Source organism: Salmo trutta, unplaced genomic scaffold (genome assembly GCF_901001165.1).
Source record: "Salmo trutta unplaced genomic scaffold, fSalTru1.1, whole genome shotgun sequence".
In the NCBI taxonomy this organism is placed as follows: Eukaryota; Metazoa; Chordata; class Actinopteri; order Salmoniformes; family Salmonidae; genus Salmo; species Salmo trutta.
In genome coordinates, this window is record NW_021822812.1 from 1 (window position 1) to 12,500 (window position 12,500).

Below are 12,500 nucleotides of genomic sequence, written 5' to 3' on the forward strand. Positions count from 1 at the left end.
GAATTGAACCCTGTGGAACCCCCATAGAGACTGCCAGAGGTCCAGACAACAGGCCCTCGATTTGACACACTGAACTCTATCAGAGAAGTAGTTGGTAAACCAGGCGAGGCAATCATTTGAGAAACCAAGGCTGTCGAGTGTGTGTGTGTGTGTGTGTGTGTGTGTGTGTATTTGTGTGTGTGTGTGTGTGTGTGTGTGTGTGTACTCAGGTGTGTCTTTGTTTAGGTTTGTTTTGGTATAAGGTCATGTGTTTCTCCTGTGTGTGTGTGTGTGTGTGTGTGTGTGTGTGTGTGTGTGTGTGTGTGTGTGTGTGTGTGTGTGTGTGTGTGTGTGTACTAGGTGATGTTCCTAGGGGAGATAGAAGAGATACTGGATGTGATTGAGCCGTCTCAGTTTATCCGTGTTCAGGAGCCTCTCTTCAAACAGATCACTGCCTGCATCTCAAGTCCACACTTCCAGGTACACACACACACACACACACACACACACACACACACACACACACACACACACACACACACACACACTTCCAGGTTAATAACTGACTGACTCAGAGTCTCTGATATCACTCCTCACCTCTCCATCTTTCAACCCTTCTCTCTCTCTCTCTCTCTCTCTCTCTCTCTCTCTCTCTCTCTGCCCATGTCCATCTCATACCCCCCTCTCTTTCTCGTACTCAATTCAATTATGTTTTATTATCATGACTGTAAAATACAGCACTGCCAAGAGAGGACTCTGAACCCTAACCTCTAAACTTTAACCTCTCTGTGTTGTAGGTAGCAGAGAGGGCTCTGAACCCTAACCTCTAAACTTTAACCTCTCTGTGTTGTAGGTAGCAGAGAGGACTCTGAACCCTAACCTCTAAACTTTAACCTCTCTGTGTTGTAGGTAGCAGAGAGGACTCTGAACCCTAACCTCTAAACTTTAACCTCTCTGTGTTGTAGGTAGCAGAGAGGGCTCTGAACCCTAACCTCTAAACTTTAACCTCTCTGTGTTGTAGGTAGCAGAGAGGGCTCTGAACCCTAACCTCTAAACTTTAACCTCTCTGTGTTGTAGGTAGCAGAGAGGGCTCTGAACCCTAACCTCTAAACTTTAACCTCTCTGTGTTGTAGGTAGCAGAGAGGACTCTGAACCCTAACCTCTAAACTTTAACCTCTCTGTGTTGTAGGTAGCAGAGAGGGCTCTGAACCCTAACCTCTAAACTTTAACCTCTCTGTGTTGTAGGTAGCAGAGAGGGCTCTGTACTTCTGGAACAATGAGTACATCCTGTCTTTGATAGAGGAGAACAGTCAGGTGATTCTACCTCTGGTCTTCACTACACTCTACAGAGTCTCCAAGGAGCACTGGAACCAGTGAGTGACCTCTAACCCCTGACCTCTAACCCCTGACCTCTAACCCCTGACCTCTAACCCCTGATCTCTAACCCCTGACCTCTAGCCCCTGATCTCTAACCCCTGATCTCTAATCCCTGACCTCTAACCCCTGATCCCTGATCTCTAACCCCTGACCCCTAACCCCTAACCCCTGATCTCTAACCCCTGACCCCTGATCTCTAACCCCTGACCCCTAACCCCAACCCCTGACCCCTGATCTCTAACCCCTGACCCCTGATCTCTAACCTATAATGCCTGATCTCTAAGTCTGTATGACCTCCATGATCTCCACAGATATACTTCTCTAACCCCACCCTCCACTCTTTCTGTCCTTCACTTTTCCTCCATCCCTCCCCTACCTCTCCATATATCTCTAATTCCATCCATCCATCCATCTCCCTCCATCTCTCTCTCTCTGCAGGACAATAGTCTCTCTAATCTACAATGTTCTGAAGACCTTTATGGAGATGAACAGCAAGCTGTTTGATGACCTCACTGCCTCTTACAAAGTGGACAAACAGAAGTGAGTGTGTGTGTGTGTGTGATAGTGTCCTTTAGTGTGTGTATACGAGTGCATGTTTACACTTTTTCTCTCTCCCCCCCTCTCTCTCTCTCTCTCTTGTTCTCTTTCTCTTTATCTCTTTCTCTCACTCTCTCGTTCTCCCCCTCTATCTCTCTATCTCTCTCTTTATCTCTCTCTCTATCTCTCGTTCTCTCCGTCTCTCGCTCTCTGTGTCCCAGGGAGTTGAAGAGGGAGCGTGAGCGTGCAGAGCTGTGGCGGGGGTTGGAGGAGCAGAAGGAGAGGAGGCTGCTGACCCTGGGGGAGACCAGTCGTAATCAGAAGAACCTCCAGGAAAGAGGGGAGCCTCCTCAGCCCTCCTCCCCACAGACGGCACTCCCTAAGCAGCCAGACCTCAAGGCCAGTGGACCTTCCTCCACCACCTAGAGCCAGACAGAGAATCAGTACCAGAGCCACAGAGTACAGAACATACTGAGACAGTTAGTACACACACACACACACACACACACACACACACACACACACACACACACACACACACACACACACACACACACACACACACACACACACACACACACACACACACACACACACACACAGGCATAACGTATACTGTATACACACACTCATGCAAAGCGTTCATAAATACAAAATATGAATCGACTCACAAACACACACTGAATACACAGCCTGAATACACAGACTGAATACACAGACTGAATACATAGACTGAATACCCATACTGAATACATAGACTGAATACACAGACTGAATACACAGCCTGAATACATAGCCTGATTACACACACTGAATACATAGACTGAATACACAGACTGAATACACAGACTGAATCAACATACTGAATACACAGACTGAATACACAGACTGAATACACAGACTGAACACACACACTGAACACACACACAGAATACACAGACTGAATGCACAGACTGAATACATAGACTGAATACACAGACTGAATATACACAGACTGAATACATTTACTGAATACACACATTGAATACATAGACTGAATACATAGACTGAATACACATACTGAATACATAGACTGAATACATAGACTGAATACATAGACTGAATCAACAGACTGAGTACACAGACTGAATACATAGACTGAATAAACAGACTGAATACACAGACTGAATACACACACTGAATACACAGACTGAATCAACATACTGAATGCATAGACTGAATACATAGACTGAATACACAGACTGAATATACACAGACTGAATACACAGACTGAATCAACAGACTGAATACACATACTGAATACATAGACTGAATAAACAGACTGAATACACAGACTGAATACACACACTGAATACACACACTGAATACATAGACTGAATACAGACTGAATACATAGACTGAATACACACATTGAATACATAGACTGAATACATAAACTGAATACACATACTGAATACATAGACTGAATACACAGACTGAATACATAGACTGAATACACACATTGAATACATAGACTGAATACATAGACTGAATACACAGACTGAATACACAGACTGAATACACAGACTGAATACATAGACTGAATTACACAGACTGAATACATAGACTGAATACACAGACTGAATACACAGACTGAATACACAGACTGAATACATAGACTGAAAACATAGACTGAATACACAGACTGAATACATAGACTGAATAGACTTACTGAATACATAGACTGAATACATAGACTGAATACACAGACTGAATACACAGACTGAATACATAGACTGAATACACAGACTGAATACATAGACTGAATACACAGCCTGAATACATTGACTGAATACACATACTGAATACATAGACTGAATACACAGACTGAATACACAGACTGAATCAACATACTGAATACACAGACTGAATACATAGACTGAATACACAGACTGAATACACTGCCTGAATACACACACTGAATACACAGACCGAATACACAGACTGAATACACAGCCTGAATACACAGCCTGAATACATAGACTGAATACACAGCCTGAATACACACACTGAATACATAGACTGAATACACAGCCTGAATACACAGACTGAATTACACAAGCAGCCCTGTACACAAGTGGTTCCCAACATTTTTTTAACTGAGGCACACCTTGATTCTGCCCTTACAATCTTCTATTTATTTGTATATTGGTAATGACCTCCATCTCATCTGACCCATACAGCAAAATCATCTATTTCCTGTGACAAACGTTTATTATAGATTAAATTGTTTTTTTGTTTGTTAACTATTTTCATAGTTCCTTACTCATGACGATTAATTTGTGTGTACCCCTTTAAGTGTTTCCCGCGAATTCACGCACTATAAGAAAACAAATGTATCTACGGTAAAATAGGTGTTTATTTTTTAACAGACATCCGTTTTTATTTTTTTCTGTCGTTAATTAAGGTGCAACCACGGACACAAAGCCATCCATGCTCCGTTTGTTTATATGGTACAGCTAACAGAGCATTCACACCTATCCACGCTAGCCCTGCCCTCATGTGGGTGCTAACAAGCTAGCAAGCAAGCTAGGTAGTGCTATGTATCAACAGCCATTGTCAGCCAATTCAGTAACGGGTTGGAAGCTATGTGAGCTTTCGATTGGTCACTTGCGTCGCGATATCTCTGAGGATTTGCATAAAGTTGAGCGTTACCCAACTTTAGTCCCACCCTGTTCAGTTCCCTTTCCCCGCCCGCTTCCCCTCGCCCGCTTCCCCTCGCCCGCTTCCCCTCGCCCGCTTCCCCTCGCCCACTTCCCCTCGCCCGCTTCCCCTCGCCCATTTCACCTCGCCCGCCTCCCCTCGCCCGCTTCCCCTCGCCCGCTTCCCCTCGCCCACTTCCCCACGCCCGCTTCCCCTCGCCCGCTTCCCCTCGCCCGCTTCCCCTCGCCCACTTCCCCACGCCCGCTTCCCCTCGCCCACTTCCCCACGCCCGCTTCCCCTCGCCCACTTCCCCTCGCCCACTTCACCTCGCCCACTTCCCCTCGCCCACTTCCCCTCGCCCACTTCCCCTCGCCCACTTCACCTCGCCCACTTCCCCTCGCCCACTTCCCCTCGCCCACTTCACCTCGCCCACTTCACCTCGCCCACTTCCCCTCGCCCACTTCACCTCGCCCACTTCACCTCGCCCACTTCCCCTCGCCCACTTCACCTCGCCCACTTCCCCTCGCCCGCTTCCCCTCGCCCACTTCCCCTCGCCCGCTTCCCCTCGCCCGCTTCCCCTCGCCCGCTTCCCCTCGCCCGCTTCCCCTCGCCCGCTTCCCCTCGCCCACTTCACCTCGCCCACTTCCCCTCGCCCACTTCCCCTCGCCCACTTCCCCTCGCCCACTTCACCTCGCCCACTTCCCCTCGCCCACTTCCCCTCGCCCACTTCACCTCGCCCACTTCCCCTCGCCCACTTCCCCTCGCCCACTTCCCCTCGCCCACTTCCCCTCGCCCATTTCACCTCGCCCACTTCCCCTCGCCCACTTCACCTCGCCCACTTCCCCTCGCCCATTTCACCTCGCCCACTTCCCCTCGCCCACTTCCCCTCGCCCACTTCACCTCGCCCATTTCACCTCGCCCACTTCCCCTCGCCCACTTCACCTCGCCCACTACCCCTCGCCCACTTCCCCTCGCCCACTTCCCCTCGCCTACTTCCCCTCGCCTACTACTCCTGTTTTCCTTCCGTTGAAAAGTGAATGAGGCTCTGTTGTTTCATCGCCCAAAACGTGTTGTGTGGAAATGCACTGTAATCAGATTGGCCCGGTGCTAATGGTTCTCATAGGCCAAGTAAAATGTTACCAATGACTTTGTTTGGTGATGCGCCACCCCTCAAATGATCCAGTTGTAACAATAGCCTGAGAACACTGCCCTTGAAACAACCAGACAGATGAAACCACGTTTAATGTTTTATCTGACTGCCGCTGGGGATCCTAAGTCAACATTCCAGGTGTTATTCCACCGGTCCCGTTTCTAAGTAAGTTTTCATTAACCTTAGAAAAAAGTTTTATGGCATACACACTCTCATACACACTCTCATACACACTCTCATACACACTCTCATACCATACACACTCTCATACACACTCTCATACACACTCTCATACACACTCATACACACTCTCATACACACTCTCATACACACTCTCATACACACTCTCATACACACTCTCATACACACTCATACACACTCATACACACTCTCATACACACTCTCATACACACTCATACACACTCATACACACTCTCATACACACTCATACACACTCTCATACCATACACACTCTTAACACTACAATACCACACACACTAAACATATTTTCTCCCTCTCTCTCTGTCTCACTCTCTCTTTCTCTCTCTTTCTCTCCCTCTCTCTTTCTTTCTCTCTCTCTCTCTCACACACACACACACACACACACACACACACACACACACACACACACACACACACACACACACACACACACACACACACTGAGACCCACTGGTACTGGTTCTAGCTGTCAAGGTTTCGATCTGGAACCATCTTCCCAGTTCTGCGACAGGGACTTTTTACTGTCCCAAAAGATGAAGAGGAATGATGATGACGATGATGAAGTTAAAATAATATTGTTCCTTCTTGTATTCTTCTCAACTGCTGATGTTTTTATATGTCTGAATATTACCATATTATGACCATATTATAACCATGTTATGACCATATTATGACCATATTATGACCATATTATGACCATATTATGACCATATGATATATTATGACCATATTATGACCATATGACATATTATGACCATATTATAACCATGTTATGACCATATTATAACCATATTATGACATATTATGACCATATTATGACATATTATGACCATATGACATATTATGACCATATTATAACCATATTATGACCATATGACATATTATGACCATATTATGACCATATTATGACCTTATGACATATTATGACCATAGTATGACCATGTTATGACCATATTATGACCATATTATAACCATATTATGACCATATTATGACCATGTTATGACCATATTATGACCATGTTATGACCATGTTATGACCATGTTATGACCATATTATAACCATATTATGACCATATTATGACCATGTTATGACCATATTATGACCATATTATAACCATATTATGACCATATGATATATTATGACCATATTATGACCATATTATGACCTTATGACATATTATGACCATAGTATGACCATGTTATGACCATATTATGACCATATTATAACCATATTATGACCATATTATGACCATGTTATGACCATATTATGACCATATTATGACCATGTTATGACCATGTTATGACCATGTTATGACCATATTATAACCATATTATGACCATGTTATGACCATGTTATGACCATATTATGACCATATTATGACCATGTTATGACCATATTATAACCATATTATGACCATATTATAACCATATTATGACCATATTATGACCATATTATGACCATATGACATATTATGACATATTGTGACCATATTATGACCATAATATGACCATATTATAACCATATTATAACCATATTATTATAGTGCTGGTTGGAGACTTTAGTGTAGCACTCCCAAAGCAAAACTAGAGCACGGCCCAAATCACAACCTATTCACTACGTAGTGCAGTACTTTTGACCAGGGCCCATAGATAGGGTTAGCCCATAGGGAATAGGGTGCCATTTGGGATTCAGACGGTGTTTGATTTGTGATGACCCTTATGCTGCTGAGATGCTGCGACCCCTGACCCCTGCTAGATTAAAACTGTTCTGTCATTATTATTGTCTGTTTATAATTGACTGATTAATTGGTTGATTAATTGGTTGGTTAATTAATTTTTTTAATTGGTTGGTTAATTGATTTTTTTAATTTGTTGGTTGATTGATTTGTTAATTGTTTGGAGAATTGATTTGTTAATTGGTTGGTTGATTTATTTGTTAATTGGTTGGTTGATTTATTTGTTAATTGGTTGGTTAATTGATTTGTTAATTGGTTGGTTGATTGATTGAGAGTCAGAATACGACATGTTCTTTTAGCAATATTCACATTTGTTTGGGATAATGTGTGTAGGGGGGTACGATACGGAGGGGGTGTTTCTGTGACCCCTCCTTAGGGTTGTATCCCAAATTACACCCTATTCCCTGTGTAGTGCACTACTTATGACCAGGACCTATAGGGGTCTGGTCAAAAGTAGTGCGCTATATAGGGAATAGGGTGACATTTGGGATGTAACCGCATGTCTACCACCTTGAATTTTGTCCTTAATATCACACTGTCTTACTGTACGTCTGTGTATTATGATTCACTCATTTGATGAAATGATTTACAATTCGTTTTTATATTGTTGTTATGTTTTTTGTATGTTGATTTGGTTGATATCTGACATTTATGATATTCTTTATTCGATCTCTGGAATTGTGACCTTATTGCAGGAAGTTGGCAAAGATTAGAAGTTAGTGTGTGTGTGTGTGTGCGTGCGTGCGTGTGCGTGCGTGCGTGCGTGTGTGTGTGTGATTGTACGAGTGTAACAGTGACAGGAGATGTGTATAGGAACAGGGTTTGAATCAGAATGTAACACGTTTGATTGATTGTGAATCGGGAGGTTCAGCTGGCATCTTGTTACCGAGACAACCAAACCAGCAGCCTTCAACACTCTTCACACGGTTTTTCATTGAAACAAAACTAGAAAATCCTAGAAAATAAACAAACCTCATTATTCGTTAAAACTTCACTTCCTGATTTTTGCTAGTTACCCACAATTCCCCCATTTGTCAGTCAGTTTTCTGGGAGATGAATCATCCCTCCCACTATTCTGCTCTATAACCAGTTTATTTATATTCTGGAGTCGGAACCCAGTTTATCAGAGGAGAGAAGACTCGTCATCCCTCCTTCCGTCCCGTCAGTCAGTAGAATTATAGAACGGCATTAATAATGGGGTTGAATATGTACGTGTACGTAGCATCACTAAACTAGAATTGCACTGTTCTCCTGGTTTGGTCTGCAGGCTAAATGTTGCTCAGAAACATAGAAACCAATGAGGATGACCAACAGCTGGAGAGATGAATGTACAGTCCAGTCAAACTGGGCCTGTAGTGAGGAGATGATGTGCTGAATGAACTTCACTTTGACAAAACAAACGGAGGAGTGTGTGTCCTTTTTTAACGCTCTATTGGTTTTTAAAGGTAATATAAATTACAATACTGGATGTGAGTACAATACATACCCTCTCTCTTTCGCTCTCTCCTCATGATCTCTCTCTCCCTCTCTCTCTCCCCCCTTTCTCTCCTCATGATCTCTCTCTCCCCTTCTCTCCCCCGCTCTCTCTCCTCATGATCTCTCTCTCTCTCCCTCTCTCTCCCCTCACGATCTCTCTCCTCATGATCTCTCTCTCTCTCTCCCTCTCTCTCTCTCCTCATGATCTCTCTCCCCTCACGATCTCTCTCTCCTCTCTCCTCATGATCGCTCTCCGTGTGTGTGTGTGTGTGTGTGTGTGTGTGTGTGTGTGTGGTGTGGGTGTGTGTGTGTGTGTGTGTGTGTGTGTGTGTGTGTGTGTGTGTGTGTGTGTGTGTGTGTGTGTGTGTGTGTGTGTGTGTGTGTGTGTGTGTGTGTGTGAGAGTGTGTGTGAGAGTGCGAGAGAGAGAGATTAGCTATAGTAAAAATGTTCTTACCAGATGTTAACACCACACACACACACACACACACACTGGGGTTAAGATAATATGGACAATCATCGACAGTCCGTTTTCCAGGGAGTCTCCAAGTCTAATGGCATTTCATTATAATTACTATGATGTCAGACTGTCCATCCAATTTAATCGGAGTAAAAACAACAATAAGAAATTGGTTCAGTTCAGACAGAGAGAGAGAGAGAGAGAGAGAGAGAGAGACAGAACATTCGGACTGTCCAGTGAAGAACACCAACCAATACAACGGTGTCTAACAGGTTTGTAAAGGCTACTTTCGTTATGGGTGGTTATCTTTGTGTTTACAATATTTGGTGAAATGTTTAATTTGTTCCTTCTTTAAAATAGTTTTCTCTCTGGCTTTTTCTTTTGTAATCAACGGACACGGCGCATCACAACGATGTAGTTTCTTGGCAACGCGAGCGTCCACTCAACAAACAGGACAGTTTTAAGGTAAATGTTTATTTAATATGTGAACAAAACAGACATTTGATGCTTTTGATATGATCACGATATCAACCAGTAGAAATGGAGGAATATATGTAGCCTTATTCTGAGAATGCATCTGTATATACAAGTTATTACAACTGCCAAGTCGCAGTTGTAAATGAGAACTTGTTTTCAACTGGCCTTCCTGGTTAAATGAAGGTGAATATATATATTTAAGTAGTATATATATATATATAATATATATATATATATATATATATATATATATATATATATATATATATATATATATATATATATATAGATCCAGGCTGTATCACAACCTGCCGTGATTGGGAGTCCCATAGGGCGGCGCACATTTGGCCCAGCGTCGTCCGGTTTAGGGTTTGGCCGTCATTGTAAATAGGAATTTGTTCTTAACGGACTTGCCTAGTTAAATAAAGGTTAAATAAAAATAAATATATATAATATAAAATCCGTTTGTGAAAAAAAGCATGAATATAGTTCCATTAGTTTTATAAAGACCCAATGGGACTTTTGTAACTATTTGACCGTTATCATACAGCAGGCAAACGTGATAAACCGTTTTATCGCACCAACTCTACCCGGTTATTGCGCAGCTCAGCCGACCTGTCTGGGTCCGTTAACCATGTAGTAATCACAACGGACGCTAGGGGGAGGAATACAGTACAGGAGACTCTCTCTGTCATATGTTGCATGATTGAACTGAGAGTCATTTATGTTTAAGTTTCCCATAATGATTTTAAAACTGTGTTTGTCCCTATTGAGTAGACCAGATGTAATGCATGAGTTTAAAGTTTACCTCAGACCATTCTCCTCCCTCCCTCCCTCCCTCCCTCCCTCCCATCTCTCCCTCCCTCCCTCCCATCTCTCCCTCCCTCCCTCCCATCTCTCCCTCCCTCCCTCCCTCCCTCCCTCCCTCCCTCCCTCCCTCCCATCTCTCCCTCCCTCCCTCCCTCCCTCCCTCCCATCTCTCCCTCCCTCCCTCCCATCTCTCCCTCCCTCCCTCCCTCCCATCCCTCCCTCCCTCCCTCCCTCCCTCTCAGGATGTTGCCGTACAGCTCCCTCCCTCTGTCTATTCTCTCTCTCCTCCTGTGCGTTGCCGTGACGACCCCGCTGCACGGTGATTTCCGTGGCTGTGCGGTGAGGGATTTTTCCTTCGTGGCCCAGAAGCCGGGATGCAGGAACCTCCGCATCGACACCGAGGCCTGCTGGGGCCGCTGCCATACCTGGGAGGTAGGTAACCACGACAACACACACACACACACATACACACACACACACACACCTCACACACACACACACACACGCACACGCACACGCACACACACACACACACACCTCACACACACACACACACACACACACACACACACACACACACACACACACACACACACACACACACACACACACACACACACACACACACACACACACACACACACACACACACACACACACACACACACACACACACACACACACACACACACACACACACCACACACACGCTTGTCCAACAATCTCTTGTTCCTCTCATGTCTTACCGTCTAGACACACACCTGGACACACGCCACATTTATAAATCCATATTTGAAAGTACAACAGTGCAGTACTGCTGGCAGGGCTAATAAATAATGTTGTTCCTGTCGCTAACAGAAGCCGCTCCCAGAGCCCCCGTACGTCCAGCGGCATCACCGTGTGTGTTCCTACGGTCGTACTCGCTACCTGATGGTCCGTCTGCCAGGCTGCCAGCCCCACGTCTCCCCGCTCTACCACTACCCCCTCGCCCTGCAGTGCCACTGCACCGTCTGTTCCACACAGGATACGGAGTGTGAGACGTTCTGATACGGACTTCTGTGTGTGTGTGAAAAGACCAAGAGGGGTTGATTTAAGCAATGAGGCCCGAGGGGGGTTGTGGGGTACGGCCAATATACCACGGCCAAGGGCTGTTCTTATGTACGACGCATCGAGGAGTGCCTGGACACAGACCTTAGCCGTGGTATTTTGGCCATATACCACAAACCACTGAGGTGCCTTATTGCTATTATAAACTTCTTAGCAACGTAATTAGAGCAGTAAAAATACATATTTTGTCATACCTGTGTTATACGGTCTGATATACCACAGCTGTCAGCCAGTCAGCATTCAGGGCTCGAATCACCCAGTTTTATAAAATGCTGTATACCACTGTAATATGTCGAATCACCCAGTTTTATAAAATGCTTTATACCACTGTAATATGTCGAATCACCCAGTTTTATAAAATGCTGTATACCACTGTAATATGTCGAATCACCCAGTTTTATAAAATGCTTTATTCCACTGTAATATGTCGAATCACCCAGTTTTATAAAATGCTTTATTCCACTGTAATATGTCGAATCACCCAGTTTT

General features: G+C 44.3%; 4 protein-coding genes across 5 annotated transcripts in view; 3 read left to right on the forward strand and 1 right to left on the reverse strand.

The window, feature by feature from the left end:
- Positions 1-312: 312 nt before the first annotated feature.
- ppp2r5b (protein phosphatase 2, regulatory subunit B', beta) lies at positions 313-2,439 on the forward strand. Its single transcript, XM_029745593.1, has 4 exons — positions 313-459; positions 1,225-1,352; positions 1,795-1,896; positions 2,115-2,439. Exons 1-4 carry the CDS (start codon positions 343-345, stop codon positions 2,317-2,319), a joined length of 552 nt encoding a protein of 183 aa, XP_029601453.1. The 5' UTR covers positions 313-342; the 3' UTR covers positions 2,320-2,439.
- A 2,034-nt stretch (positions 2,440-4,473) lies between these two features.
- Positions 4,474-5,605, forward strand: LOC115184993 (vegetative cell wall protein gp1-like). The gene is made up of 2 exons (XM_029745584.1): positions 4,474-4,503; positions 4,613-5,605. Exons 1-2 carry the CDS (start codon positions 4,474-4,476, stop codon positions 5,603-5,605), a joined length of 1,023 nt encoding a protein of 340 aa, XP_029601444.1.
- A 4,103-nt stretch (positions 5,606-9,708) lies between these two features.
- On the forward strand, positions 9,709-12,079 carry LOC115184999 (glycoprotein hormone beta-5-like). The gene is made up of 3 exons (XM_029745592.1): positions 9,709-10,082; positions 11,147-11,336; positions 11,763-12,079. The coding sequence occupies exons 2-3, from the start codon at positions 11,148-11,150 to the stop codon at positions 11,949-11,951; spliced, it is 378 nt and encodes a 125-aa protein (XP_029601452.1). The 5' UTR covers positions 9,709-10,082; position 11,147; the 3' UTR covers positions 11,952-12,079.
- A 372-nt stretch (positions 12,080-12,451) lies between these two features.
- gpha2 (glycoprotein hormone subunit alpha 2) overlaps positions 12,452-12,500 on the reverse strand; it is an 8,164-nt gene continuing 8,115 nt past the window's right edge. For both annotated transcript variants that reach the window (XM_029745594.1, XM_029745595.1), the window contains one exon: positions 12,452-12,500. This exon is cut by the window's right edge and continues 1,033 nt beyond it. The gene's annotated coding sequence lies outside the window, so the exon portion shown is untranslated.

Coding starts and splice junctions, on each gene's coding strand:
- LOC115184993 (XM_029745584.1), top strand. CDS start 4,474: ATGTATCAACAGCCATTGTCAGCCAATTCA. Junction 4,504..4,612: donor AGCCATTGTCAGCCAATTCA/GTAACGGGTTGG, acceptor CACCCTGTTCAG/TTCCCTTTCCCCGCCCGCTT.
- ppp2r5b (XM_029745593.1), top strand. CDS start 343: ATGTTCCTAGGGGAGATAGAAGAGATACTGGATGTGATTGAGCCGTCT. Junction 460..1,224: donor TCTCAAGTCCACACTTCCAG/GTACACACACAC, acceptor TCTGTGTTGTAG/GTAGCAGAGAGGGCTCTGTA. Junction 1,353..1,794: donor TCCAAGGAGCACTGGAACCA/GTGAGTGACCTC, acceptor CTCTCTCTGCAG/GACAATAGTCTCTCTAATCT.
- LOC115184999 (XM_029745592.1), top strand. CDS start 11,148: ATGTTGCCGTACAGCTCCCTCCCTCTGTCTATTCTCTCTCTCCTCCTG. Junction 11,337..11,762: donor GCCGCTGCCATACCTGGGAG/GTAGGTAACCAC, acceptor TGTCGCTAACAG/AAGCCGCTCCCAGAGCCCCC.